The sequence below is a fragment of the Citrus sinensis genome, chromosome 6 (assembly GCF_022201045.2).
Source record: "Citrus sinensis cultivar Valencia sweet orange chromosome 6, DVS_A1.0, whole genome shotgun sequence".
NCBI lineage: Eukaryota > Viridiplantae > Streptophyta > Magnoliopsida > Sapindales > Rutaceae > Citrus > Citrus sinensis.
This window is the reverse complement of record NC_068561.1, coordinates 5943874-5968446: the sequence shown is the minus strand read 5'-3', so window position 1 is coordinate 5968446 and position 24573 is coordinate 5943874. Positions and strand designations below refer to the sequence as shown.

At 31.5% G+C, this 24573-nt stretch overlaps 4 protein-coding genes across 4 annotated transcripts; 3 read left to right on the top strand and 1 right to left on the bottom strand.

Annotated features, from left to right (window-relative positions):
* Positions 1 to 864: 864 nt before the first annotated feature.
* Positions 865 to 1354, top strand: LOC127903080 (phospholipase A1-II 7-like). Its single transcript, XM_052443737.1, has 2 exons — positions 865 to 1111; positions 1197 to 1354. The coding sequence occupies exons 1-2, from the start codon at positions 865 to 867 to the stop codon at positions 1352 to 1354; spliced, it is 405 nt and encodes a 134-aa protein (XP_052299697.1).
* A 1220-nt stretch (positions 1355 to 2574) lies between these two features.
* On the top strand, positions 2575 to 5870 carry LOC127902959 (uncharacterized). The gene is made up of 2 exons (XM_052443084.1): positions 2575 to 3915; positions 4141 to 5870. The coding sequence occupies exons 1-2, from the start codon at positions 3327 to 3329 to the stop codon at positions 4752 to 4754; spliced, it is 1203 nt and encodes a 400-aa protein (XP_052299044.1). The 5' UTR covers positions 2575 to 3326; the 3' UTR covers positions 4755 to 5870.
* A 3520-nt stretch (positions 5871 to 9390) lies between these two features.
* Positions 9391 to 12349, top strand: LOC102630712 (phospholipase A1-IIgamma-like). Its single transcript, XM_006491751.4, has 2 exons — positions 9391 to 10027; positions 11241 to 12349. Exons 1-2 carry the CDS (start codon positions 9461 to 9463, stop codon positions 11895 to 11897), a joined length of 1224 nt encoding a protein of 407 aa, XP_006491814.1. The 5' UTR covers positions 9391 to 9460; the 3' UTR covers positions 11898 to 12349.
* Positions 12350 to 16787: 4438 nt separating this feature from the next.
* LOC127903079 (uncharacterized) lies at positions 16788 to 20215 on the bottom strand. The gene is made up of 5 exons (XM_052443736.1): positions 19542 to 20215; positions 18685 to 19457; positions 17757 to 18528; positions 17522 to 17627; positions 16788 to 17426 (listed from the first exon to the last, which is right to left on the bottom strand). Exons 1-5 carry the CDS (start codon positions 20213 to 20215, stop codon positions 16788 to 16790), a joined length of 2964 nt encoding a protein of 987 aa, XP_052299696.1.
* Positions 20216 to 24573: the final 4358 nt, after the last annotated feature.

The following is a 24573-nucleotide window of genomic DNA, read 5'->3' as shown; positions in this document are numbered from 1 at the left end:
CAACTGAGTTATTTCCTCAAGTTCTTTTTTGGGTTCAAGATTGAGAAATGAAAAGAATGAAATCTTAATTTACTGGAGTGGTCTTTCTCCGGCAGATGCTACTTGGGAAGAACGTGAAATAATTCAAGAATGTTATCCTGATTTCACCCTTGAGGACAAGTGTGTAAATTAAGGGGGGAGGAGCTGTTACGGCTAGCTCTTGACTTAGTCCAAGTGGTTATAGTTGGATCCCTTTTATTTCTCTTTAACGTTCAAGTTTGTTTTGCATTTTTATTTTTTGTTCCTTTTTTTATGGCTTGTAATTTGACAGCACAACTATTATATAAAGCTTGCCTGGCAGTGAAAAAAATAGAGAGAAGAGTACAAAATTTGGCAGCATTTTGTTTTCTTGGGAGGTATTGACCCCTCCAAGTGTCAATTTCTTTTTTAAATCACTTTCCAAACCAAGGAGTTGTAATATAGTTTTATTTAGAGTTTCTATCGTGAATTGAATATTTTTAAATTATTTCTTCTACTTCTTGAAACGTTAAATTACTATAATTTTTCTTTAAAAAATAAGAAAAAAAATGGGGTTGATAGATTTTTTTTTTGTCCTGTTTAATAATAGTGAAAAAATTGAGATTTTCAATACTGAGAGAGTACTTTAAAAATAATCAATTCACCATGGATAATCTAAAATTAATCCTTATATATATATATATATATATATATATATATATATATATATATATATATATATATATATATATATATATATATATATATATATATATATATATATATTAATTTGTGGAAATAGGTTCGAAGCACAGTGAGGACACTGGTGGTCCTCACTCACTGTTGGACAAATACAAGGACGAGGAAATGAGCATTACAGTCAGCCGTGGTTCAGTGCTTGCAACACTGAATGCAGCAGATTTAGTTGCCAATGGATATTACAAACCCACAGGATCAGACACAGCATCAGGATGCGTGGTGATGACCATCGTGTTTGCTAGCCCCCGCGTTGGAGATTCAGCCTTGAGGACTGTATTCGAAGATCAGAATCTTCTTCGCGTCTTACGCATTACAAATAAAAACGACATTGTTCTCGATGTTCCGCCCGTTTTATGTTGACGTGGGACGAGAGTTGAAAATCGACACCACCGAATCAACATACGTAAAGACGGTTATACCCCCTCTATCTCTTCCTTCAGTTTTGCATAATTTAGAGAATTACCCGCATGGAATTGCAGGGACGTCACAAGGGGATGATGATGATGGTTTTGTGTTGGCAATTGATCGCGATATTTCACTTGTTAACAAAGGATTCGATCTTTTAAACGATAAACATGGGGTACCACCTAATTGGTGAACCATCAAGAACAAGAGCATGTCTCAAATAGATAATGGCTTCTGGAAGCTCGAGGACCCTCCAAGTACTACTACGTACCAGCACTGCTAGTTAATTTATTAACTAATTAATTAATCATATATATATATATATATCCATGCTGCAAGCTAGTGGTAAATCTGTTAGGTAAACAAACCAGATTTTACTATAAATAAGGTTTAATATTTGTACGTCTATATTGTTCATCAATTATAAATTTAATTCATCATCTCATCAATGAGATCATCTGAATACTAGGGGAAAATAAATTAAAAATCTAGAGAGTGCGTTTAGTGTGTTTTATTGTATTATACTGGACTATAATATAATGTATTAGAATGTATTGTATTATATTAAGAGGGTTTCAAAATTAGTATAGAACTATGTTTTGTATAATATGGGCTGTATTATATTTAATTATTTTATTCTTACATGAATTAATTTTAATTATTATTAACAAAATTAAAAACCGACCGCTGGCTATCAAAATGCATAGTCCACCATCACCGACCACTCCCCATCACTGTCCGCTAATGTCAAATTTAGTTCCATTAGAATCCCCATCACTGGATCTACACAATCATACTAATATAACCTACAAAAGAGATTTTGTTCATCATCTCTTGTTTATATCCATTGTTAAACGCTAGTGATGTGGGAGTCATCTCCACCATAGGGCCGGCTCCACTGTTAGGCCGAATAGGCACCCGCCTAGAGCCCAAAAATAGGAAGGCCCAATTTTCACAACTAATTATTTAATACAATTATCTTTGACTTCCTAAACGGTAACTAATTATTTAATACAAACGGTAATTAAATATTTCAATTATCTTTTCAATAAAACTTTCAATATTCTTTTTACAATTAAACACCTTAAAAGCAACGCCCAAATCCTTTGTCTTTTCAATTCTCTCTTCCTCAGCAAGAAAGTCTAGAATATTCATTCTCAATTCCATAATTCAAGCTTCATCTAATCATCTCATCTCCTTCCAGTGATCAAATTCGAAATTATTGGATTCTAATTATTTGCTCCCATTGATTGAATTCGGCATCTCATCTGCTCCAATTTATCAAATTCGGCATTCTTTGTACTTAAGAAAGAAAACCCATTACCTATTTGTGAATTTGTCATCATCTTTTTTTTCTAGGTGCACTCATTCTAATTATTTCATTTTCACTTTTCAAGTATTTGTGTTTTTTTATTATTTGTTTATGCTTTTGTTTGTTTGTTTGTTTGTTTTCATATATAATATTAGTACTTTATAGGAGAAGATTTGTTGTTTGTTAATTTATTTGTTTGTTTGATTCTGTTTGTTATTTAAAATTGAAGATGTCAACTAGGAAATATGCATTCGGGTATGAAAAACTACTGAAAAGAAGAAGAATTGAAAAACTAGTTGAATCTCAAAATGGGGCTCTTGATAAGTTTGTCACATGTAGTAAAAAAGATAGAGATTTAAGTGAAGGATTAGTAATTGAACAAGAACAACAATTGGCTCCAAAAGAATTAGAAAAAAATGAAGAAAACAATGTTGAAGAAGAAAATTTAAAAGAAACTGAAATTGATAGTGGCATAGCTAATGTAGAAAATTTATCTATTCCACATAGCATTTATGATTCGGGAAGATGGGAAAAAATAGATATAAAGTTAAGAGATCTTTTAGTAGAAAAAGGCCCAATTAGAGAGTATGATGTAGCTTATCCAAAAGATGAAAATCTTAGGCATTTTTCTAACACATTTTATGTTAAAATACTACCAAATGGAGAAAAACATGATAGAAAATGGTTAAAATATTCAAAAGATTTTGACAGAGTATATTTTTTCTGTTGCAAATTGTTCAATATAAGTTGTAGCAAAACTCAGCTAAGTGATGAAGGGTCAAGAGATTGGAAAAATCTTAGTGCTAAACTTAAACGACATGAAACAACTAATGAATATAACTAATATGAATGGATGATTGATTTAGAAACAAGATTGTCAACAAGAAGAACAATTGATAAAGATGCTCAAAAAAGAATAAACAAGGAGAAAGAACATTGGAAGAAAGTACTAATAAGAATTATTGCTGTTGTAAAAAATCTTGCAAAAAATAATTTAGCATTTCGTGGAACAAATGAGAAGATCTATGAAGAGAACAATGGAAATTTTTTAACTTTCATTGAAATGATAGCAGAATTTGATCCAACAATGCAAGAGCACATTCGACGTATTAAAACAGGTGAAATTCATAATCATTATCTTGGGCATAACATACAAAATGAATTAATTTTGATACTAGCACATGAAATAAAAAAATCAATTGTTAACAAAATCAAGGAAGCAAAATATTTTTCAGTTATACTTGATTGTACTCCAAATGCAAGTCACCAAGAACAAATGTCTCTCATACTAAGATGTATAGATATTTCAACAAATCTAGTAAATGTAGAAGAATACTTTTTAGGATTTTTAAAGGTAGATGATACCACTGGAAAAGGTTTGTTTAGTGAACTTGTGGATGTATTAAAAACACTTGAGCTTGATATTAATGATGTAAGAGGACAAGGATATGATAATGGATCTAATATGAAAGGAAAAAATCAAGGTGTACAAAAAAAATTGTTAGAAATAAATCCTAGAGCATTTTATACACCATTTGGTTGTTATAGTCTTAATTTAGTACTTTGTGATATGGCTAATTCTTGTTCTAAAGCTACTTCATTTTTTGGAGTGTTACAACGTATTTATTCATTGTTTTCTTCTTCAACTAAGAGATGAAAAATTTTAAAAGATCATGTGCCTAATTTAACTGTTAAATCATTATCACAAACTCGTTGGGAAAGTCACATAGAAAGAGTTAAAGCAATAAGGTTTCAAACCCCACAAATTAGAGATGTTTTACTCCAATTGGCAGAATTTGGTGAAGATCCTAAAACAAAGAGTGAAGCTAAATGTTTAGCAACATATGGGTTGGAAAACTTTGAAATTTTATTAGGTATGACTATTTGGTATGATATATTATTTGCTGTGAACACTGTTAGTAAAAACTTACAAAAGCAAGATATGCAAATCGATGTTGCCATAAATCAACTAAAAGGTCTTACATCTTTTTTTGAAAATTATAGAGAACATGCTTATGTGTCAGCTATTGTTTCAGCTAAAGAGATTACAAGTGAAATGAGAATAGAGCCAAAATTTCAAGAAAAACGTGTAATTCGTAGAAAACCTATATTTGGTGAGAATAATAATATGAAGAAAGAATTTTGTCCTATGAAAATTCTTTTAGCATTGATTACTTTATATATATTGTCGATCAAGCTATTTCTTCTATCAAGATTAGATTTCAGCTGTTTGAATTATATGAAAGCATTTTTGGATTTTTATTTAGTTTTGAAAATTTAAAATCATTAGATGATGATAGTTTGAAAAATAGTTGCATGCATCTTGAAAAGTCTTTGAAATATGATATGTGTTTCTGATATTGATGGATTAGATTTGTTTTCAAAGTTAAAAGTTTTGAAAGAAGTTTTACAAATTAAAATAAATACTCCACTTGACATTCTTAATTATATTAAAAAGATAGGATCTTTTCCTAATGCATTTGTTGCTTATAGAATATTATTGACAATACCTATAACTGTTGCTTCAGTTGAGAGGAGTTTTTCAAAATTGAAATTGATAAAATCTTTTTTAAGATCAACAATGTCACAAGAAAGATTAAATAGATTAGCTATGTTATCAATTGAAAAAGATTTTTTAGGTAACCTAAATTTTGAGGATTTAATTAATAACTTTGCATCTAAAAAAGCAAGAAGAATAATTTTTAATTGATTAATTACTTGTGTTAGTATTGCATTGAACAAGGATCAAAACATGAAGCGGTTGAACTATTGGAGTAATGATATAGTCACATTATCTCATGGGTTATGGTCCTATCAAATATGTGATTTTGTGACAGAGATGGAGTTTTCAGAATATTTCCTATTTTCCTGCTACAGTTTGAATTTCCAGGAGGCAGTAGCATTCATAATGTCAGTTTTTAAAGCTGTTAATTTACATGCAGTCTTTTGATTTGAGGACTTATTGTTGGTGTTGAAAATGTTGATCAACTGGTGCTTGTATTATGAAACTTGTAAAACTAAATGTGATTTTATTTGTACTATAAATGAAATGTCTTTCTTATGTTTCATTAAAATAAAATAATGAGATTATTTAATGGTTTTAAGAATTGTTGTTTTTAAATAGAGAAAGGCTCCATACAAAAATTTCGCCTAAGGCCGCTAATGTGCTAGAGCCGACCCTGCTCCACCATCATCCTCTTAAACGTCCTCCACTCATCATTTATTCATTCATTCTAGCAATGTTGGTGTTTTTTACCTTGCCGCTGTTAGAGTTGAGATATGAAAGCCACATATCTTTTACTTTTTCCAGTGAGTGAATTTTTTTTCAGGGTAATACTTTTACGTTTGACTAAGTGAATTTGTTTGTGTAACTTTAGAGTTTAGATCAAATGTATTTTTAATAGAGTATAGTGCATCTTTTTTGCAACGCCAAATATAGATTTTCCAACGCGCAAATCACGATATTATATATTTTTTATATATAGTTAAAATTATAATATATATTCGTGTTAAATTTTTGGACGATGAACTTTGAAATTTGATAGATAATGGTAATTTGTGTTTTTTTCAGTTGTTAATTAATTTTTTAATTTTCTATTAATATTTGGAAAAAAAAATAAATTTTTTGAGACAAGCCCAACCCACACTTGGTTGGATTTTTTCAAACCCACACTGTATATACACAAGTTAGGTTGATTGAGACCCTATCCGACCCGTACCCATCTTCTTAATTGTTTGAAAAAAAAAATCAAAACCCTTTGTATTTTTAAACTCATATAAACCCTTAATGTTAGTGAAATGTCAATTTTATTGATCACTTGTTTAACCTAATTTAGTCCAGATTATGAGTTGCATCATTAAAACCATGAACGACATGTTGAACCTGAAAGTGATTATAAGGTTGTTGTTTTAATAATTTTACTTCATTCATCTCCACACAAACATAACTTTTAAAAACTTTTTAACACTTTTTTTATAATTTTTTTACAAATAGACAGGGCATATGTATTTTGATGAATCGGGTCATTTCTCCTCAAAACTATTATTATTTTGAAATTTTTGTCATTAGTTTGTTAAATTATTATAAGAAAAATATACTTTCTTGTTAACTTTTAGAAGGTAAAGGGATGGGAAAAGTCCTAATCATTCACTTTTTAACCTTTATCTCCGAAATTTGAACTTAGAGTATTACCAAAAAATTCTTTTGATGATATTTTACTCCTTATATGAGGAGTCATATAAGTATTGAAGGCTCCAAAAGATTTTTCAAATAAGATTTTTCAAATGAAATAGTGTTTCTCTCTCTTTAATATTGAAGAGAGACTTCTCCCTCTTTAATTGAGATTATTTTTTATGTCATCATTATTGAAGAGAAAGAAGTGCTATAACTACTATTCTCTTGTGGAGGGAAATATTTAATTAAAATAATATAAACTTATTTATATTTGAAAAGTCTTTTAAAAAAGAGTTTATTTTTTCACTCTTCTATTTGGTAAATAGGATTTTTTTCACTCTTCTATTTGCCAAATAGGTAAGCAAATAGACATTTGAAGAGTAAAATTAGAAAATTCTTTTGGTGATACTCTTAATTGATCAGCTAGATAAATTTATTTAAAAACCATCCTAAAGGCCTGCTAGGAATTGGTTTTGGGAGGCTTAAAAGTAGTTTTGACAATTTAAAAACAAATTCTAGTATTTGAAAAAAAAAAAATTACTTTTGCCAAAATAAACCCCTCCTATAGCAAATTTTGAAAAGTATGGAAAGAGTAACATTTTAAAATCTAATTTTAAGAACTAGTTTTATCTTTTAATACAATTTCATAAATATTCTTACAATTATTATCTAAACCCAAAACTATTCTTATCCAAATTGAAAATAAAATCAATATTTCAATAAATTTTTATTATGATTCACGCGTCTTTTTGTGCGTTTACACTATTTCTTCTTCATTCTATACATTCCATCAAAAGTTCTCTCTTAAGACAACATGGAGGTAAGATCACTACCAACTTAAGTGTTTCATTGAGTAATAATATAGTTACAAACTCTTGTACGATTTTATTTTTTTTTGTATAAACTGATGTAGTATGATTTAATGGGTGGATTAGATACCTCTTGGTTCACACGATTTGTTTTTATTACTTTATATTTTATTCAACCAATAAATTCATACCAAATTAGTTTTTACAAAAATAAATTTATACAAAAATTTATACTTATATCATCATTCACTCGTGTTTCATTACCCTGTAATTAAATTCATGTGTATTAATGCAATTGATTGGTAAGAATTTTATTATAATATTTATTTATTTTGTCATTTTTTATGCCGACAGTCAATGGTTCATGTATATGGACTATGCGTGTTTGTCATTGTTACTTTTCGCCATCTGTCAATTCTTTTCCCAATAATGTTGTATACGCGTCCGCATTTCATTTTACTTCTTGTTTGTAATAATTTTCAAAGTAGTGTTTGTGTCAACAATGGCATAAGGTTGTGTGTACATTTTAGAAACCAAAGTACGTACACATTTTGGACAAGCCTTCAAGATATCAAGGGTCTTTTTCTCCTTTGAAACAATTATTATTCACACTCAATATAAATCTCATTGACTAATGAAGCAAGATCTTTTTGTCTTTGTATATTAATATATTAGAATCCAAAACAAAAACCTAATTCAAAATAAAAATTATCTATTTATACACACGAAAATACCAAGGAGTAATTAATTAGGATGAGAATATTTCCATCATACTATTTTTGTAAATCTACCTTCTAAAAAAATTACAATGAGTTCGCAATACTTTTCAAAAATACAAATTTATCAAAGTTCTGCATATTTAATCAAGTAAATCCTTCTAATAATTTTTTTTCTTAAATTTCTTTGACCATCTTTGCTCATAAACCTTAATATAAGTTTTATTTTACTATTTCATTATTATGATATAATACGACCAAATTGGCCTAATAAACATGAGTTATTATATCTAATGATTTAGGTACCTGATTTTGTAACTCATAATCTAGTATTTTTAAATGAAATTCTATTATCATTTTCACTACCATTATGTATAAATGACATGAATTTGACAGTCCAAGAATTTATATAAGTATTGTGTCATAAAGAAACTATGTTAGTTTAATTAAAATTTGATAATCATACTAAAAAATTAGTGTTAGAAATAATGATTTTGGTATAAAATTAGAAAAATATTAAATTTAAAGTAAATTATCAGTAGTTTTACTTTATAAGGGTAAAATAGTCAATTTAAGCTTATGCCAAAGCAATCTTTGCAATCAAACATAATAAAAAAAGTACAATTAATAAAATAGTAAATGAAGATGGATATAATTGGTTAATTCTCAAATGTTCTTATTTATTTGAAATTGTTTAAAAATAATGTGTATTTTTTGTAATTATTTTCTGAAAATACTATGGGTTTGCAAAAACTATAGGACGGAGATATCATCTCCTATTAGAAAATGGTTATTATCTTTGTACCGCTCCAACTGTGCCGAATCATTGAAGTGTAACATTTTTACATGTTAGCTAAAAAAAAAATTACTACATCTACATATGCTGGTAGTATCATTAGTCAAACTATGGCCACATGCATCTAATCTACCCAAAATTGTGATATCAACAAATTTTGAACCAAATAAATATCCAAAAAAATTTATCCATTTGAACAAATTAAAAAATTCCTACTTTTTATATTTATTTTTATCTTTCTAAAGTGATTCATTGAAGAAAATATTAGTATTATAAAGTCAACTAATAGCTCAACTAAAAAGAATAACAGAAAAAACTAAGAAAATGTCATTTTTTCACAATTAATGTATAAAATTAAGAAAATTACCAATTTCTCCTAATGACATCAATATAATTCATCATGGTGAAAGGGTTGTATGAGTCTATAAAAAGCAAGCGAAGTAATATGAGTCTAGTTGCTATAACCTCAGAAGTTACAACAAGAGTGAAATAATGGGTGGAACTGGGATAGCAGACAACTGGAAGGAGCTGAGTGGTAGCAACCACTGGGATGGTTTATTGAAGCCTCTCAACATTAATCTCCGGCGCTATATAATTCATTATGGTGAAACAGCTCAAGCTAATTATGATTCCTTCAATGACGAGACCATTTCTAAGATGTATGGATTCCCTCGTTACGCACCAGAAGATTTCTTCTATCATGTAGCCTTACACAATGGCAATCCATACAAATACACTGTCACCAATTATTTATATGGAAGATCAGATACTGATCTCTGGGATTGGGTTCTCCCTGACCAATCTGCTTGGATTGGGTATGTTGCTGTGGCCACTGATGAAGGAAAGACTCTGTTAGGAAGAAGAGACATTTTGATTTCATGGCGAGGAACTCAGTCGGCTGCTGAGTGGTTCAAAGATTTTCAATTCCCTCTTACTCCAGCTTCCGACTTATTTGGAGATACTTATGATCCCACTCCGATGGTGCACTTAGGTTTTCATTCGCTCTACGTCCAATCTAACCCAGACTCCACTTACTGCAAATTCAGTGCCAAAGACCAGGTAGAAGCATGCATGATCTGACTTTTGCTCTTTAATTTAAAAAAAAAAAAAATTGCGTGATTTTATTGGTGATTAATAAATAGTAAATAAATATGCGGATAAGTGTATGTTATTAAAAATGTATGGGATATTGTATGTATACATGTGGTATAAAATTTTAAAATCTCCAAAAAAATTATGATAAAACTTAGGGTACGAGAGTTTGATAATTAGGGTTTGAAAGAGACAAGATTTTGATTGGTATAAGAATATTTATGGATAAGATTTTGATAATATTTAAACATGGTTCCTAAAACAAAGTCATTTTGAGGGTGTAGAAATTAAAAGAAAAGAAAAAAAAATAGCTTATTTAATAAAATGACTTTGGTTTTTATTATGAGCGCTGCTATTTGCGCACAAATGATTACACAGAATAAAGAACGATGCCGTTTAGAAGCCACCTAAGTGGGACTAAATTAAAGAAAGTCTAAGTTAAAGCCTTATCTCCTCATCTTCAACCAAGCCATTTTACTCCAACGAATTCATTGGCACTCTCAATTTCTGAATTTTAAATTCCAAAAAACAATATTCATCTTCCAAAATAAGCCGTAATCTAATGGGTGTCTCCTCCAAGGCGTAATACGTGTCTCCGTGCCGGCAATTCGTCAGACTGGATACATAGGACGATGCCGCCGTGAGAGTGCGGGCGAAATGAGTGAATTGGCTGCTGCCGTGAGCTAGTCAATGATTTGGATAAGTTTGGATATTTTAATTTGGCAATTGAAGTGCTTCTATTTATTTATTTATTTTTCCTTTTTCCACTATTTAAACGATGTCGTTCGGGCGTGTCATGTTATTTGCAAAGTTTTGTTTATTATGCGCAGATAGCATTTTTCTTTTATTTTTTTCCTTTTTATATTGATAATAGTGTGAGGCATAATCACACTTGAGAGCCGACACAGTTTTTTTAAAAAAAAGTGTGTTAAAACTTATATTTAAAGTGGTAAGATTATGTAGATTACTTTCTCGATAATTAATTATTTTTAAATAATGTTTTTATTTTATTTAAAAATTAAGGAAAAAAAGAATTAAATGATGAAATTATTTTATCTTTTTAATAAAATGAGATAGTAAATTGAAGTTCTTAAAAATAAGAGAAGTGTTTTGAAGATATTTAATTCACTAAGGATAATTCGAAATTAATCTTTATATATATATTAATTTGTGAAAGTAGGTTCGAAGCGCAGTGAGGACACTGGTGGATAAATATGGGGACGAAGAAATGAGCATTACAGTGATAGGCCACAGCCTGGGCTCAGCGCTTGCAACACTGAATGCAGCAGATTTAGCAGCCAATGGATATAACAAACCCACAGGATCAGACACAGCATCAGGATGCATGGTGACGACCATCGTGTTTGCTAGCCCCCGCGTTGGAGACTCAGCCTTCAAGACTGCATTTGAAGATCAGAAACTTCTTCGCCTCTTACGCGTTACAAATAAAAACGACATCGTTCCCAATGTTCCGCCCGTGTTCTCAGGTTACGTTGACGTGGGACGAGAGTTGAAAGTCGATGCCACCAAATCAACATACGTAAAGACGGTTATACCCCCTCTATCTCTTCCTTCAGTTTTGCATAATTTAGAGAATTACCTGCATGGAATTGCAGGGACGTCACAAGGGGATGATGATGATGATTTTGAGTTGGCAATTGATCGCGATATTGCACTTCTTAACAAAGGATTGGATCTTTTAAAGGATGAATATGGGGTACCACCTAATTGGTGGACTGTCAAGAACAAGGGCATGGTTCAATTGGATAATGGCTTCTGGAAGCTCGAGGATTATGTGCCAGATCCTCCTAGTACTGCTACAACCACCACAAGTTAATTAATTATACACATAGGTAATAGATTCCTAATCAAGCATTCTTCACCGTGTCACTACTAGAAAAATGGGCTTTACTGACACCAATTTAGTGTCAGTAATTACTTTTGCTGACACTTGTTAATTGTGTCAGTAATGCTCAAGCCAGAACACACTGACACTAATCTTTGGTGTCAGTGATTTTTGCGTCAGTATTTTGTGTCACTATAGTATCACCACCATAGTGATACTATGATGTTAGTATCAGTTGATACTATTTTTATGTCAGTATTTTGTGTCACTAGAGAGTCACAAGGATAGTGACTCAATCGCGTTAGCATTTAATGATACTATTTACATGTCACTGATTTATGTGACTACAGTATCAGGAATCCACTGACTCAGTAACATCAAAAATTCTTATCGTCATTTAAATAATTAGTGTCAGTATTAACGGTGCTATACCGGTTGTGTTTTATTTTTTTTAATGACATTATTCATGTTTATTTTACAATTAAAATAAACCCAAAATATATTAAACATACCAAATCTTGTAATGCAATTCACATAATACACATTTCAAATACATCAGTTAAATTAAAATAGTTCAAATACATCATTGTTTGGGGGTAAAAAACATGTTCAAGTACAAAATTAAGCTTTGAACAAGTAGTATACACGATAAAGTACTAAATTAATTTCGGAAAATTTAGCCAAGAAGAAAAAACAAATAACAATGTCACTGATTTTGGAGTCACTGATTTTGGAGTCTGCATATGCCTTCATTTTTTTTCCACCTACAAGTATATAAAATCAATTAGCACACCACAAAAAATAAATCATAGATTTGTTTTAAGGAAAAATAATCATAAATTACTTGTATGTTACCTCGTGATTGTAGGCTGTAATTAACTTGGCAACGTATGTAGCCCATTGTTCACGAAGTCGCGAGAGGTCCTTGACAGTGTATTCCTCAACTCCCTTGAACTTTAATTTTAAAACAACAAGTTATTCACCGAAAATCCTTGACTAAACTACTTAATTATCATTCATTTAAATACATTTGTGTGTTAACAATTAAAGCCAACAAATAAACTCCAACAATGTTACTGTTTTATCCAAAATTATATAGGTAAATACTGAACATCCTGATCATGGTAATTCCAAAAAAAAAAACAACTTGTGAACCCCAACAACAATAATATTTGATAGCCGAAGCAACTTGTGAACCCCAACAGTACGCGATTTAATACAAATATGGATGTAGATACAAAACCTTAATTAGGATGACAACTTATCCTCATCAAAGTAAAGTACAAGCAACGACACCATAGCACATCCCCACTAACAACTACTTTGCAACCCAAACAATTGTTTTGTGTTGGGATATGCAGTACATTGTGTATATCCCAAATCCTAATCTATGTCTATATGGATATTCATATAATCTATTCAACAGTATGCAACATAGTCACCATTATAAGTACCCTCACAGTTTATAAAATGCATACAATTCGCAATAAAAAGATAACTGTAAAGAAGCACACAGGTGTTTGAGCTGATTCATTTCACAATAAATTAAAACAATATGATACAGTATTGTAAACATCATTTTCAATACTTACATTATTTTTCAGAACATTCACATTTGTGATGATATCTTGCATGTATTTCATCACATAGTAACCACATTCAAAGCTGCTCGGCTGCCTCGGACACTACAAGATCAAAATTACATTAATTTTTTACTGTACGTTAACAATAATTAGTTAGGTTTGTCTGATTTTTACCTTGACAGGTATCCATTGAACATTGGCCTTTGTATCAGAATTTAAACTCTAATGTATTCGAATCCCCCTACAATTAAGAGACATAGTTAACATTAGCAAATAATTAACATAAAACATAAAAATAAAATAGCATGATCAAAGATACAAATAACAAACTTAACTGATTGACAAACTGCATTAGCTCTTCATCAGGACTACCTTCCAAAGGATCAAGGTAATAGGTTGTACGTCTCACCATATCAATTGCCAATAACACCCAGTGGGCACTAAACAAAGTAAAAATTGTTCTCACACATGAATTACAAGTAAAAGTGATTAATCTACAAATTAAAGAATATTACTAGCAAATGAAAAAGGTTATACCCAGGGTTATACGGGAATACGATGACTTGTCCCAATTCTGCCAAGCCTAACAGTTTTGAAATGTATTGAGTCCTGTCTTTGAAACTGACCCTTGGATATAGCTTCTCAAAAAGCCCAAACTGAACTGGTTTAGTACTTCCATTGCTCTCCATCTCCTCATACAGGTGTCTAAGAGGAAACAAATATATATAACGAAGTAAGTTTGAATATAGGAAACAAAATAATAGGGCCAAGTTTACTAAAACATAAGTTATGATTTACCGTACTTGATCCATATGTTAATGATGCAGTTTGAGACCTCTTTAAACTCGATGATTTCAGCACAAATCATTTTGTCCAAGTGTGTTTCCCAAATTTCACCAAAGGTTGCTGTGTCATGCCGAATCTTGATCAACCGAGGTAAAGAATTCTCGATGAACATGGTAAACATGTTCATATATTCACTCTTGTCATTCTTTCTTGATCGTGCTGCTGCCCGTGTATTCTTCACACGTACATTGAGGTCTTTTGTTGCTGGTCTGATGACTCGGGGTTCTTTTTTGGCTATTTTTGCTGGTCTGATGACTCGGGGTTCTTTTTTGGCTACTTCTGCTGGTATGATGACTCTGGGTTCTTTTTTGGCTACTTCTGCTGGTCTGATGACTGGTGGTTCTTTGTTGGGTACTTTGTCATGACAGGAGAACTGCCTATCTAGTACTTTAGGAGTTAGTCGAGGAGATCTTCTCGGTGTGGGCTTTGAAGTAATTTCACAGTCTACTTTTTCGGGGGTTTGTTGAGGAGTTGCTTGGGAAATTGTGGTGGGACTGTCCTTGATTTTACTCTTCACAGATTTTGGAGTCGACTTACCTGATGGGAAATCAGCCTTTGCAATAATCAAAATACATACCATTAGTAGTAATACATGCATATACAAATGGAAATAAAATAATGACATGTAACAGGCCATATACCTTTCTTTTTCCAAGAGTTTCAGGGGATTGTTGATCATTGTCAATCTGAACACCAGTGGAAGTTTTGGGCTTAGGAAAGTTAGAACTTCCAACTTCAGTATTGTTGTACGCATTTAACCTTGCATTCATGCGTTCTAATTGAGCAGACATGAATTGGAAACTCTCTTGATACATCTTTCTTTCTCTTGCTAACTCAGTGGCATTAGGGACATGAAAGTACATAGATGGGGTGACGAATTGCCCTACTCCTTGCACCCTACTTCCATTTGGCTGCTTCTGAAGAGCTTCACCTAGAATGTCATGTGACCCTTGTGATTGGAATGTTCCTTGTTCAACATGACTCTTTAGCTCATTCTACAAAAAAAAATATTGTAAATCCGCAATTACGAGTACAAGACATCAGCTAAACTAAACTAATATCCTTCTTGAATCTTTAACAAAGAGCAAATCCATATACAGTTCAAATTGAAACTACAGAAAATATTACAAGACAACACCTCAAACAAGTTTTAACCTTTTAATATGCGAAGAAATAAGTTCTGATGAAATCTTACTGAGTTTCTATCAATTGTAAATGTTGCCATACAATTATTACAAAAAGCAGTATATATGTACGTTAATATCTACCCCCACACACACATATTATAAAGAAAATTCATAAGAATTAAGTATACAAGTGACTTACTATTTTCTCAGCAATTGGCGTCACATCAGAAGCATATTTGCCATCTCGGTCTGCTCGTGCCATTAACCAAGCTTCACTGCGATCAATCTCCCGCTCAGAAACTCCACTCTCCTTTTTCTGTTACAAGGTGACATAAAACATAAATAATTGATTCTATTACATTATACGCATTAGATTACTTATGTTACTGTAATTACTCTATATTACCACACTTACTTTTCTATACAACATGCCACCATATCCTGTGCTACCTAAGCGATGGTTGTAGACATTCTTTGCTCTTTTGTCTTTTGCCTTCTTACTTTTTTCTTGCACAAACAGTTTATATGAAGAACAAAAAGTTACCACTGATTAATAGTAACTACCAACAATTAAATCAGGTAATATTAACAAACAACACACCTGAAATTGTTCAGACAAAACTTTGTCAACAAAAAGTTTCCAATCTTCTTTTTTAATGCTTGGATATTCAATAGGAGGCAACCTTAGTGACTTTCGATCGTCCTTGTTAGGTAGAACCAATTCAGTTGCCAGTTCACAACGAAAGTTTCTTGATGCAACCCCCATCCACTTTAATACTTGGCTTTTGCATTTCAAGCTCAATTTGAATTTTTTCTGTCAACCAATAACATGGATTAGCAACAACTTTAAAAAAATCTGGAAGTTATATAAAATCTTTAAACATACTATGAAACAAGAAAACAAAACCTGAAAATGAACCCACAAAGTTTCCTTCATCTCCAGTGGCACACGCCTCCAATCATCAAGTAAAATTGAAATTGTTTCACGTACAATGACTCCAATGTAACTCCTAAGATCATTTCTTCCCTTTCCAACCGGAACACCATAAGAATTGTACTCAATTGCAGCTTCATGACTAACTTCTTGTTTTTGCAAACATTTTTTTTTGTTTGTTTTCTTCTCCTTGGTCTTCCGTCGAGCTCCGGAAGAGTGAACTCAACATCGTCAGCCATCTCCTACAATCCTAAAAATGATTAAAATAAATAAGTATATCATTTAGATTAATAAGATAATACAAGAGCAATAGCATATAATGAAATAAATAAATCACTTACTGGAAAACTTTGAAAATTGGTGCTGGAAACTAACTACAATAATGCATTCACTAATTTTCTAAATCAATAGCTATTGGAATAGCATCACAATCTTTTCTGTCATAAATTCCTTCATCATCTTTCTCATCCAACTCACATACTGGAAGTTTGTTAGATAATGGAGAAAATACATCCACGTCTTCACATCTTTCCCCATTTAACTTATAAGCTTTGTCGGTCACTGAACAAACTATTGATTTATTATTCTCTAGCTGGTCCTTTACATAAAATACTTGCTTTGCATGACAAGCCAGAATAAAGCAATCAGATTTATCGCCAATCCAATTTAAATCAACTACAGTGAAACCTAAATTGTCAGTGCAAACCCCTCTATCATCTACCCAATCACACTTGAAAAGTGTTTTTTTAACCATTAGATAATCAAGCTGCCAAATCTCATCAATGACTCCATAAAACGTCATGTCTCCAAAATGAGGACTTTTATCTTTTGAGCTTGAAATCTGTAGAGTGTTAGCAACAACCCTAACACCACTATTTTGGGTCACACGATTACAGTCTCGGTCCCTCGTTGTAAAATTGAAGCCATTTATCTCGTAGCCAGAGAAGGTCACCACGCTTGAGCGTGGTTTGTTTGCTAACCAGCACACTATTTCGTCAATCGGCACATTATTTGTTTTATCATGTGCCACCTATAAATTAATTTAACAAGTACAGTAATTAGTAACATGTAGAAAAATCTTGTTAAGTTTATATCCTATATTGTATTTAGTTAAGTAATTCTAACCTTTGCTTGTAACCAACCAGAAAATGTTCGTATGTGTTCATTTTGCAACCACAGATTTGTTTTTGCCTTATAAGGGTTTCTTGATGCCAAATAATGCATATGCTCCCTACAGTGAAACATATTAAGATTTAAAAACTAGTATATTAATCTAATAATACAATAGTAATATTTTTTTGAAAAATTAACAACTTACTCGATATATATTTGGATTTCAGGGGTGTTCATTAGAACACACCGGTGTGCTTGTGCCAACAAAGGATCATCAACCACCTTTATGTTTGCACCTCCCAAAGGCTTTTTGATAGATAAATCAGTTGGACAACCAGTAGGCAGCCCAATAACATCACAATTTGAGAGGTACTCAGCACAAAATGCAAGTGCTTCTTCTGCAATATAACTTTCTACAATACAACCCTCAGGGTGGTAGCGATTACGAACATAATCCTTGAGAGTTTTCATTTGTCTCTCAAAAGGATACATCCATCGAAGATAAACAGGCCCACATAACCTAACTTGTTCAACTAAGTGGACTGTTAAATGGATCATTATGTCAAAAAAGCTAGGTGGGAAGTACTGCTGCAGTAAGCATAAAGTGATTACAAGTTCCTCTTGCAATTGGTCAAGAGTATTAGGATCTACCACTTTACAGCACAATGTATTAAAAAAGAAGCACATCCTGATTATGGTCGTTCTCACATTTATAGGCAAACAGTTTCGAATGGCTAGTGGTAGAAATTGTTGCATCAAAGTATGACAGTCATGGGACTTAAGGCCTCGAAGCCGACAATCATCTATTGAAACAAGGTTTTGGACATTGGAAGAATACCCATCAGGGACTTTCACACTCAGCAAGGTTTCACAAAACTGTTTTTTTTCTTTTTTACTCAAAGTATAAGGAGCTGGAGGTAGGACTTTGTTTTTTTTGTTTGTTTCATCAGGAACTAGTTTTCCCCTGATCTTCAAAGACTCAAGATCTTTTCTAGCATTAATCCCATCTTTTGTTTTGTCTGGTTGATGAAGTAATGTGCCATATATGTTTTCGCACACATTTTTTTCAATGTGCATCACATCTAATTAATGGCGAACTAATAAATGCTTTCAATAATCTAACTAAAAAAAGATTGACTTTTTTTTGTACAATTTTTCAGTTATGTTCTCATCACCACCACCACCACCACCGCCATCATGTTTCCGCTTTTTGGCCTTCTTTTTCCCGAACTTAATATCTATATCTTCCACCATATTAAAGATTTCCTCACCAGACAAAGTTTTAGGAGGCTCATTCCACTCTTGCTTCCCATTAAAAACCTTTTTCAGTTTCCGAAATAGGTGATCGAGTGGTAGAAAGCGGCGATGGCCCATATATGACATTTTCCTACTATGTGGCAGCCAACATGCACAAGTGTCTATCCCACAAATTGGGCAAGCATAATAGCCCTTAATAGTACAACCAGAGAGGTTTCCGTATGCTGGAAAGTCACTAATTGTCCACATCAAGACAGCCCGTAAATTAAAGGTTTCTTTTCTATAAGAATCATAAACATCAATACCTACATCCCATAGAGTTTTTAAGTCCTCAATCAAAGGTGCTAGGTATACATCTAGATCATTTCCAGGTTGTTTAGGGCCAGATATCAAAAGTGACAACATCAAAAACTTTCTCTTCATACACAACCATGGAGGAAGATTATATGTTATTAATATAACAGGCCAACAACTATAAGTAGTGCTAAGTGTACTATGTGGGTTAACCCCATCAGTTGAGAGAGCTAAACGGAGATTTCTAGGTTCTTGTGCAAATTTTGGCCACTTATTGTCAATTAGTTGCCAGGCTGGTGAGTCTGCTGGGTGGCGAAGTTTGCCATCTCTAATTCTTTTATTAGCATGCCATGTTAAATTTTGAGCTGTTTGTGGTGATTGAAACAATCTTTTCAACCTAGGAATAGGTGGAAAATACCATAATACCTTTTTAGGAACCCCTTTCCTAAATTTTGTTGAGCTATCTTTTTTTTTTTTATACCTAGATGCTCCACAATTTGGGCATTCGGCAAGATCAGCAAATTCATTCCTATACAAAATGCAGTCATTTGGACATGCATGTATTTTTTCATACTCTAAGCCTAGCACTTTCATTGTTTTCTTAACCTCGTACATTGACATAGGTAGAGTATTATTATTTGGCAAAATATTAGCAAGGACTTCTAACAAAGCAGAAAACCCTTTATCGGACCACCCATAGTTCCCTTTCACATTGTAAAGTCTCATTAAACTAGATAACTTTGAATGTTTTGCACCCGGGTACAAAGGCTTTTCATCATCTTCAAGCATATCCTTAAAAGAACTAGGATCTCTATCACAATGCTCGTAAGCATCTTCGACCATGTCAATTATATTACTGTAATCATGACATCTAAATCTTTGACTATGTGAATGGTCTTCACAGTTTGTAAATGTAGATTTAGAGTCAGTCTCACCATGCCAAGTCCAAACAATATATCTTGGGAGAAAACCTTTTTCAAATAAATGATCCTTCACTTGTTGAGGAGTATGAAACTCCATATTACAACAAAAGGTGCAAGGACATCTAATTGACATTCGATTTTCAGCATTCAAAATGGCAAAATCTAAGAAATCAGCAACTCCAGAACGATACTCTACAGACAATCTATCACAAGTTATCCAACTTCTGTCCATTTCAAATATTTTACCTGTTCACATATGTAATGTTAGTTTAAGTTTAATTAAATTGCATGATTAATTTAAAGTTCAATGTTATTATGATTATAGTTGTAATAATAAACTTATAATTCTAGAAAATCATTAATAGCCCTATAAATCATTAATTATAATAATAATTTAGACAAAATCCTGAAATTAAAACAAAATAAGTTTTGAAACTTAAATAGGAGATTAATAGGTAAGATGGGTGCTAATGGCTTTTTAAGTAGTCGAACTAATTCATAAGTCAAGTAACTAACAAAAGTTAAGAGTTCAAATAAATAATGTCTTCATACCACTTTGCAAGCCATTTTTTAAGATTCTATAAATCATTTTTTAACTTCAAATACAACATGCAGAACTACTTTAAAACAAGCATTTCTTTATTGAATCAAACACAAATCATCAACTTTATACAATCTCAAAATACTCACAACCACGAACTTAATTAATTCATATCATAGTCATTGTCTCTATTACAAATCGTCCAACCAAAACAGAATAAATAAACAAGTAGGATTATATAACAAAATTTGCCTCTCTTTACATGAAACAGAGATGTAAATAGTTTGTAACCACTAAATACACAGTCATTCAGCCAATATAACACCAAACAATCATCTCCTAATCACAAATGCAAAAGCTAAAATCAAATTTCATATTTTAGTACATTCAAAATCAACTAACTTATTGCTCAAAGTTAAGAAACGGAGCTAACAGTTTATTTCAGAAACTAAAAAAAATGCACATTCTTAGTTTTAAATAACAATGACAGTAAATCACATGCACAAAAGTTTGAAACTGACCTCAAATGTGGCAGAAAAAACAGAGTCGCAGCAGCAAGTGTTTTGAGTTTAAGTAATGCACCACTTAAAATGCCTGTATTTTTGGACTGCATGTGAGTGAAGATATAGAAAAATAAGAACAAAAATTTCAAGTTGCGAATAAATAAATAAATAAATAAATAAAAATATATTTGGAAAACAAAACCCACCAAGGTTGCACGACTGTTCAATTTCTGAATATCTGAAACAACCCAAAAATAAAAATTCAAAAATATTATTCATAAGCCAAATTAAAACAAACCCAATAATTAAATTGCACAAAAAAATAAAACATTCTGCCATTACCAGCTGATAACCTCCTCTATAGTTCTTTCTCTGGACTTAACTTGTCAGGGAGAATGAGATTACCTGAATACCGAACCGATGGTGCCACTTCACCCCTTGTCGATGGCTTTTACTTGCTTGCCTAGTATAGGCACTGGATGGTTAAGTTGGAGAAAAACCCCTTCGATAACAAGCGATTAGGGTTTTGGTTTGTGTTTCAATTTGGGGAAAATGGAAAAACGAATCAGAGTTTTAGGTTTTCATTATCTATTTAAATTAATTGAATTTAATTTGTAAATGGATAGTGCAAAACAGAAGAGATCGAGAAGAGAAAAACGAAAGCGAAAGTGAACGATGAAAGCAAGATAGAGACAGTCGATATAGTCTACATGGGGAGAACAAGTGTGTTTTATGTTATTGTTATTTATATTTTCATTTTTTAATAATTTAAATATTATTATGACTTTGACTCATCGAGATTTGATGGTCTGTGCTCCAAACATTAAAGCTTTAAATCTTAGAGCTCCCAGGTTCGAGTTGGAGCTAAAACAAAATTTTTATGAATTTTTTTTATCATTGATACTTTAGTGTTAGTGATTTTTGATGTTTAGTTTACTGACACCCTAGTATCATTAATCTCTGATTCCTATTTGTCAAAAGCGGAAAATGGTGCATATGTACATAAGTACTGACACTTTTTGCAAAGTGTTAGTAACGAAGTGTCAGTAAAGCCCATTTTTCTAGTAGTGTGTGAAAGTTAGGGTAAAGATAGCGGATAAAAAAATACAGTTATCAGTATATTATATTATAAAATATACTATATTGAAATATGTATTTATTTATTTTGTAACTTATTCCTAACTTTAATATAGTCAGAAATTCTTAATTATTATAATGTATGGCGTTTTGCATATTGTTCATCAATTATAAATTTAATTAATCATTTGGTATTCTATTGTACTGTCTTAATTTTCACTTATCATATATTTGGTGCTACATTATGTTAATTCATTTGATGATTAATTTAAATTACAAGTTGTGTGCATTTTATTTTTCTTGGATGATTTTTTTCGCAAAAAAATTATAAGTTGGGAAGCTATTTATTAGTACTTAAAAAATTCTAAAACTTTCGGCAGCATAACATTAATTTTTTCAACAATTCTCAAATATATTCCATGTGAAATAAAGATCCAATCAAATAACTCAATCAAATAATCCATAAATATCAAGATAAAAACAAATAAATAAAAGTGACCTTCATAATAAATATGACAATCTAAGAATATATGTACACTTCAACATACTAGAGTCCTAAAATCACTAATTAGAATGGATAGAACAATGCCAAACACCTTGTCCAACATTGGAAAAAAATTCACACAGTTTTTCTAGCTTATAGTTTTCATTAAAGAAATTAAAAATATACATAACCATTGCTAGATAAATAGCCCATATGTAAGTATATATGTATCAGGAGTGCTTACTTACATATGGGCCAATTTTCATGTTTAATAGACAAGTATCACTGAGTATTGATACTACAGCAAGTTAATATAAGAGATTCTTGACATAAATTTATTAGAAAAAAAAAATTATTATAATCTTGTTCTATTTAGAATTCGAACTAGGACCTCCAAAAGTCAAGCTTTTAAGTTTAAAGGAAAAACCATTTTAATTTAGTTCGTGACACTAAGGTTTCAGCAAAACGAAGAAAACTTAATCGAAATTTTCAAATTAATTTAGCAAGTGTGACAAAGATTTTTAGCAGGTTTGACTAAAATGTTTCCTTTTGTTTTATTAATTTTAATAAGAAACATGGTTGTTTCACTTTTAATTTCAGAAGAATTTAAAAGTAAAAAACACCAAATGTACCATTTTAATTTATCCCTAACCTAATCAATGAAACCTCTTTTAGTTTCCTAAGTGTACACTCTTTCAAACCTCTCTCTTCTGTTTGAAAGCTAAACCCTTCTTCTCTTCAATTGCCATCGATCAAGCGTAAAAACCATCGATCGAGGACACCACCACAGTCACTACATAGCAGCGACCAAAGCAAAAGCTAGGCTTGTTTGTTTTCAAGTAAATTTGTAGTTTCTTTGTCCTTTCTAACTTTCTTGACTAGTTATTCTTGTTTACTTTACATGCATGTTAAGAATTTTCTCTTTTTCTTATTAATAACAATGGATTTTGTCTGAGTTTTATCAATTTCTATCATTGAGCAGTATTTGAAAATAAATTAGTGAAGCCCAATAAAATAATTTAGGATTTTTCTATGTTTTTTTTGGACTTTTGTAATATATGTTGACTATATGAAATTATTATTTATTTTGGATTTTTTAAACATTGTTTGCTCGGAGTGAAATAATGGTATGCTGCCCTCAGCTCAGTGAAGTTTGGGGACATGGCAATTTGAATATGTCTGCTGGTGTATTGCTACTATATAGTAGTAATAGAATTCAAGAAAGCTAATTGTTGCTATGTTAAAATATTTAACATTTATAGTTTGTTTAATCGAAACCCTAGACATGTCAAATTAAAATTTACAGCTTTCATTGGCTGATGGAATTAATCTAGAAACTTTTTAAACTTATTGGAGTTTTTGTGGTTGTACATCTGCAAAGTATGATGAACCACAAAGTCAACAATTTAGATGATAAAATTACAGTGATTTTGGTGATAGAGTTCATGATGCTTTTGAGCATTGTGATAAAGATCCTAGCTGTTTTAAGGATATGCTTGAAAATGTTGAAAAGCTTTTATATTTGGGTTCCAAGCATTCAAAACTATCTGGTTTAATGAAATTATACAATGTGAAAGGGCGATATGAGTGGTCCCACAATGAATTTTTAACTTTATTGAAAGTCCTCAATAAGACATTGCCAAATGATAATAATTTTCCTTGGTCAATATATGAGGCTAAAAAAATACTGGAAGTATTAGGGTTAGATTATGAGAAAATACATGCATTCAAATGATTATATTTTGTATAAGAATGAGTTCACAAATCTTAGTGAATGCCTAAACAGTGGATCATCTAGGTGGCAAAGAAGAAAAGATGAGCCTATAAAATTTAGACAATGGGACCCAAAAATTGTGTTATGGTATTTTTACCTAATTTATAGGTTCAAAAGAATGTTTCAATCACTATAAACTGTCGCAAACATAACATGGCATGAAAATAAAAGAATCAAAGATGGCAAGCTTTGCCACTCTATTGATTTACCA

Coding starts and splice junctions, on each gene's coding strand:
- LOC127902959 (XM_052443084.1), top strand. CDS start 3,327: ATGATTGATTTAGAAACAAGATTGTCAACAAGAAGAACAATTGATAAA. Junction 3,916..4,140: donor TATTAATGATGTAAGAGGAC/AAGGATATGATA, acceptor GAAAAATTTTAA/AAGATCATGTGCCTAATTTA.
- LOC127903079 (XM_052443736.1), bottom strand. CDS start 20,215: ATGGACAGAAGTTGGATAACTTGTGATAGATTGTCTGTAGAGTATCGT. Junction 17,628..17,756: donor TTGTTGGCACAAGCACACCG/GTGTGTTCTAAT, acceptor GTTTCACTGTAG/GGAGCATATGCATTATTTGG. Junction 17,427..17,521: donor CTGGTTGGTTACAAGCAAAG/GTTAGAATTACT, acceptor ATTAATTTATAG/GTGGCACATGATAAAACAAA.
- LOC127903080 (XM_052443737.1), top strand. CDS start 865: ATGAGCATTACAGTCAGCCGTGGTTCAGTGCTTGCAACACTGAATGCA. Junction 1,112..1,196: donor CGATGTTCCGCCCGTTTTAT/GTTGACGTGGGA, acceptor CTCTTCCTTCAG/TTTTGCATAATTTAGAGAAT.
- LOC102630712 (XM_006491751.4), top strand. CDS start 9,461: ATGGGTGGAACTGGGATAGCAGACAACTGGAAGGAGCTGAGTGGTAGC. Junction 10,028..11,240: donor AATTCAGTGCCAAAGACCAG/GTAGAAGCATGC, acceptor TTGTGAAAGTAG/GTTCGAAGCGCAGTGAGGAC.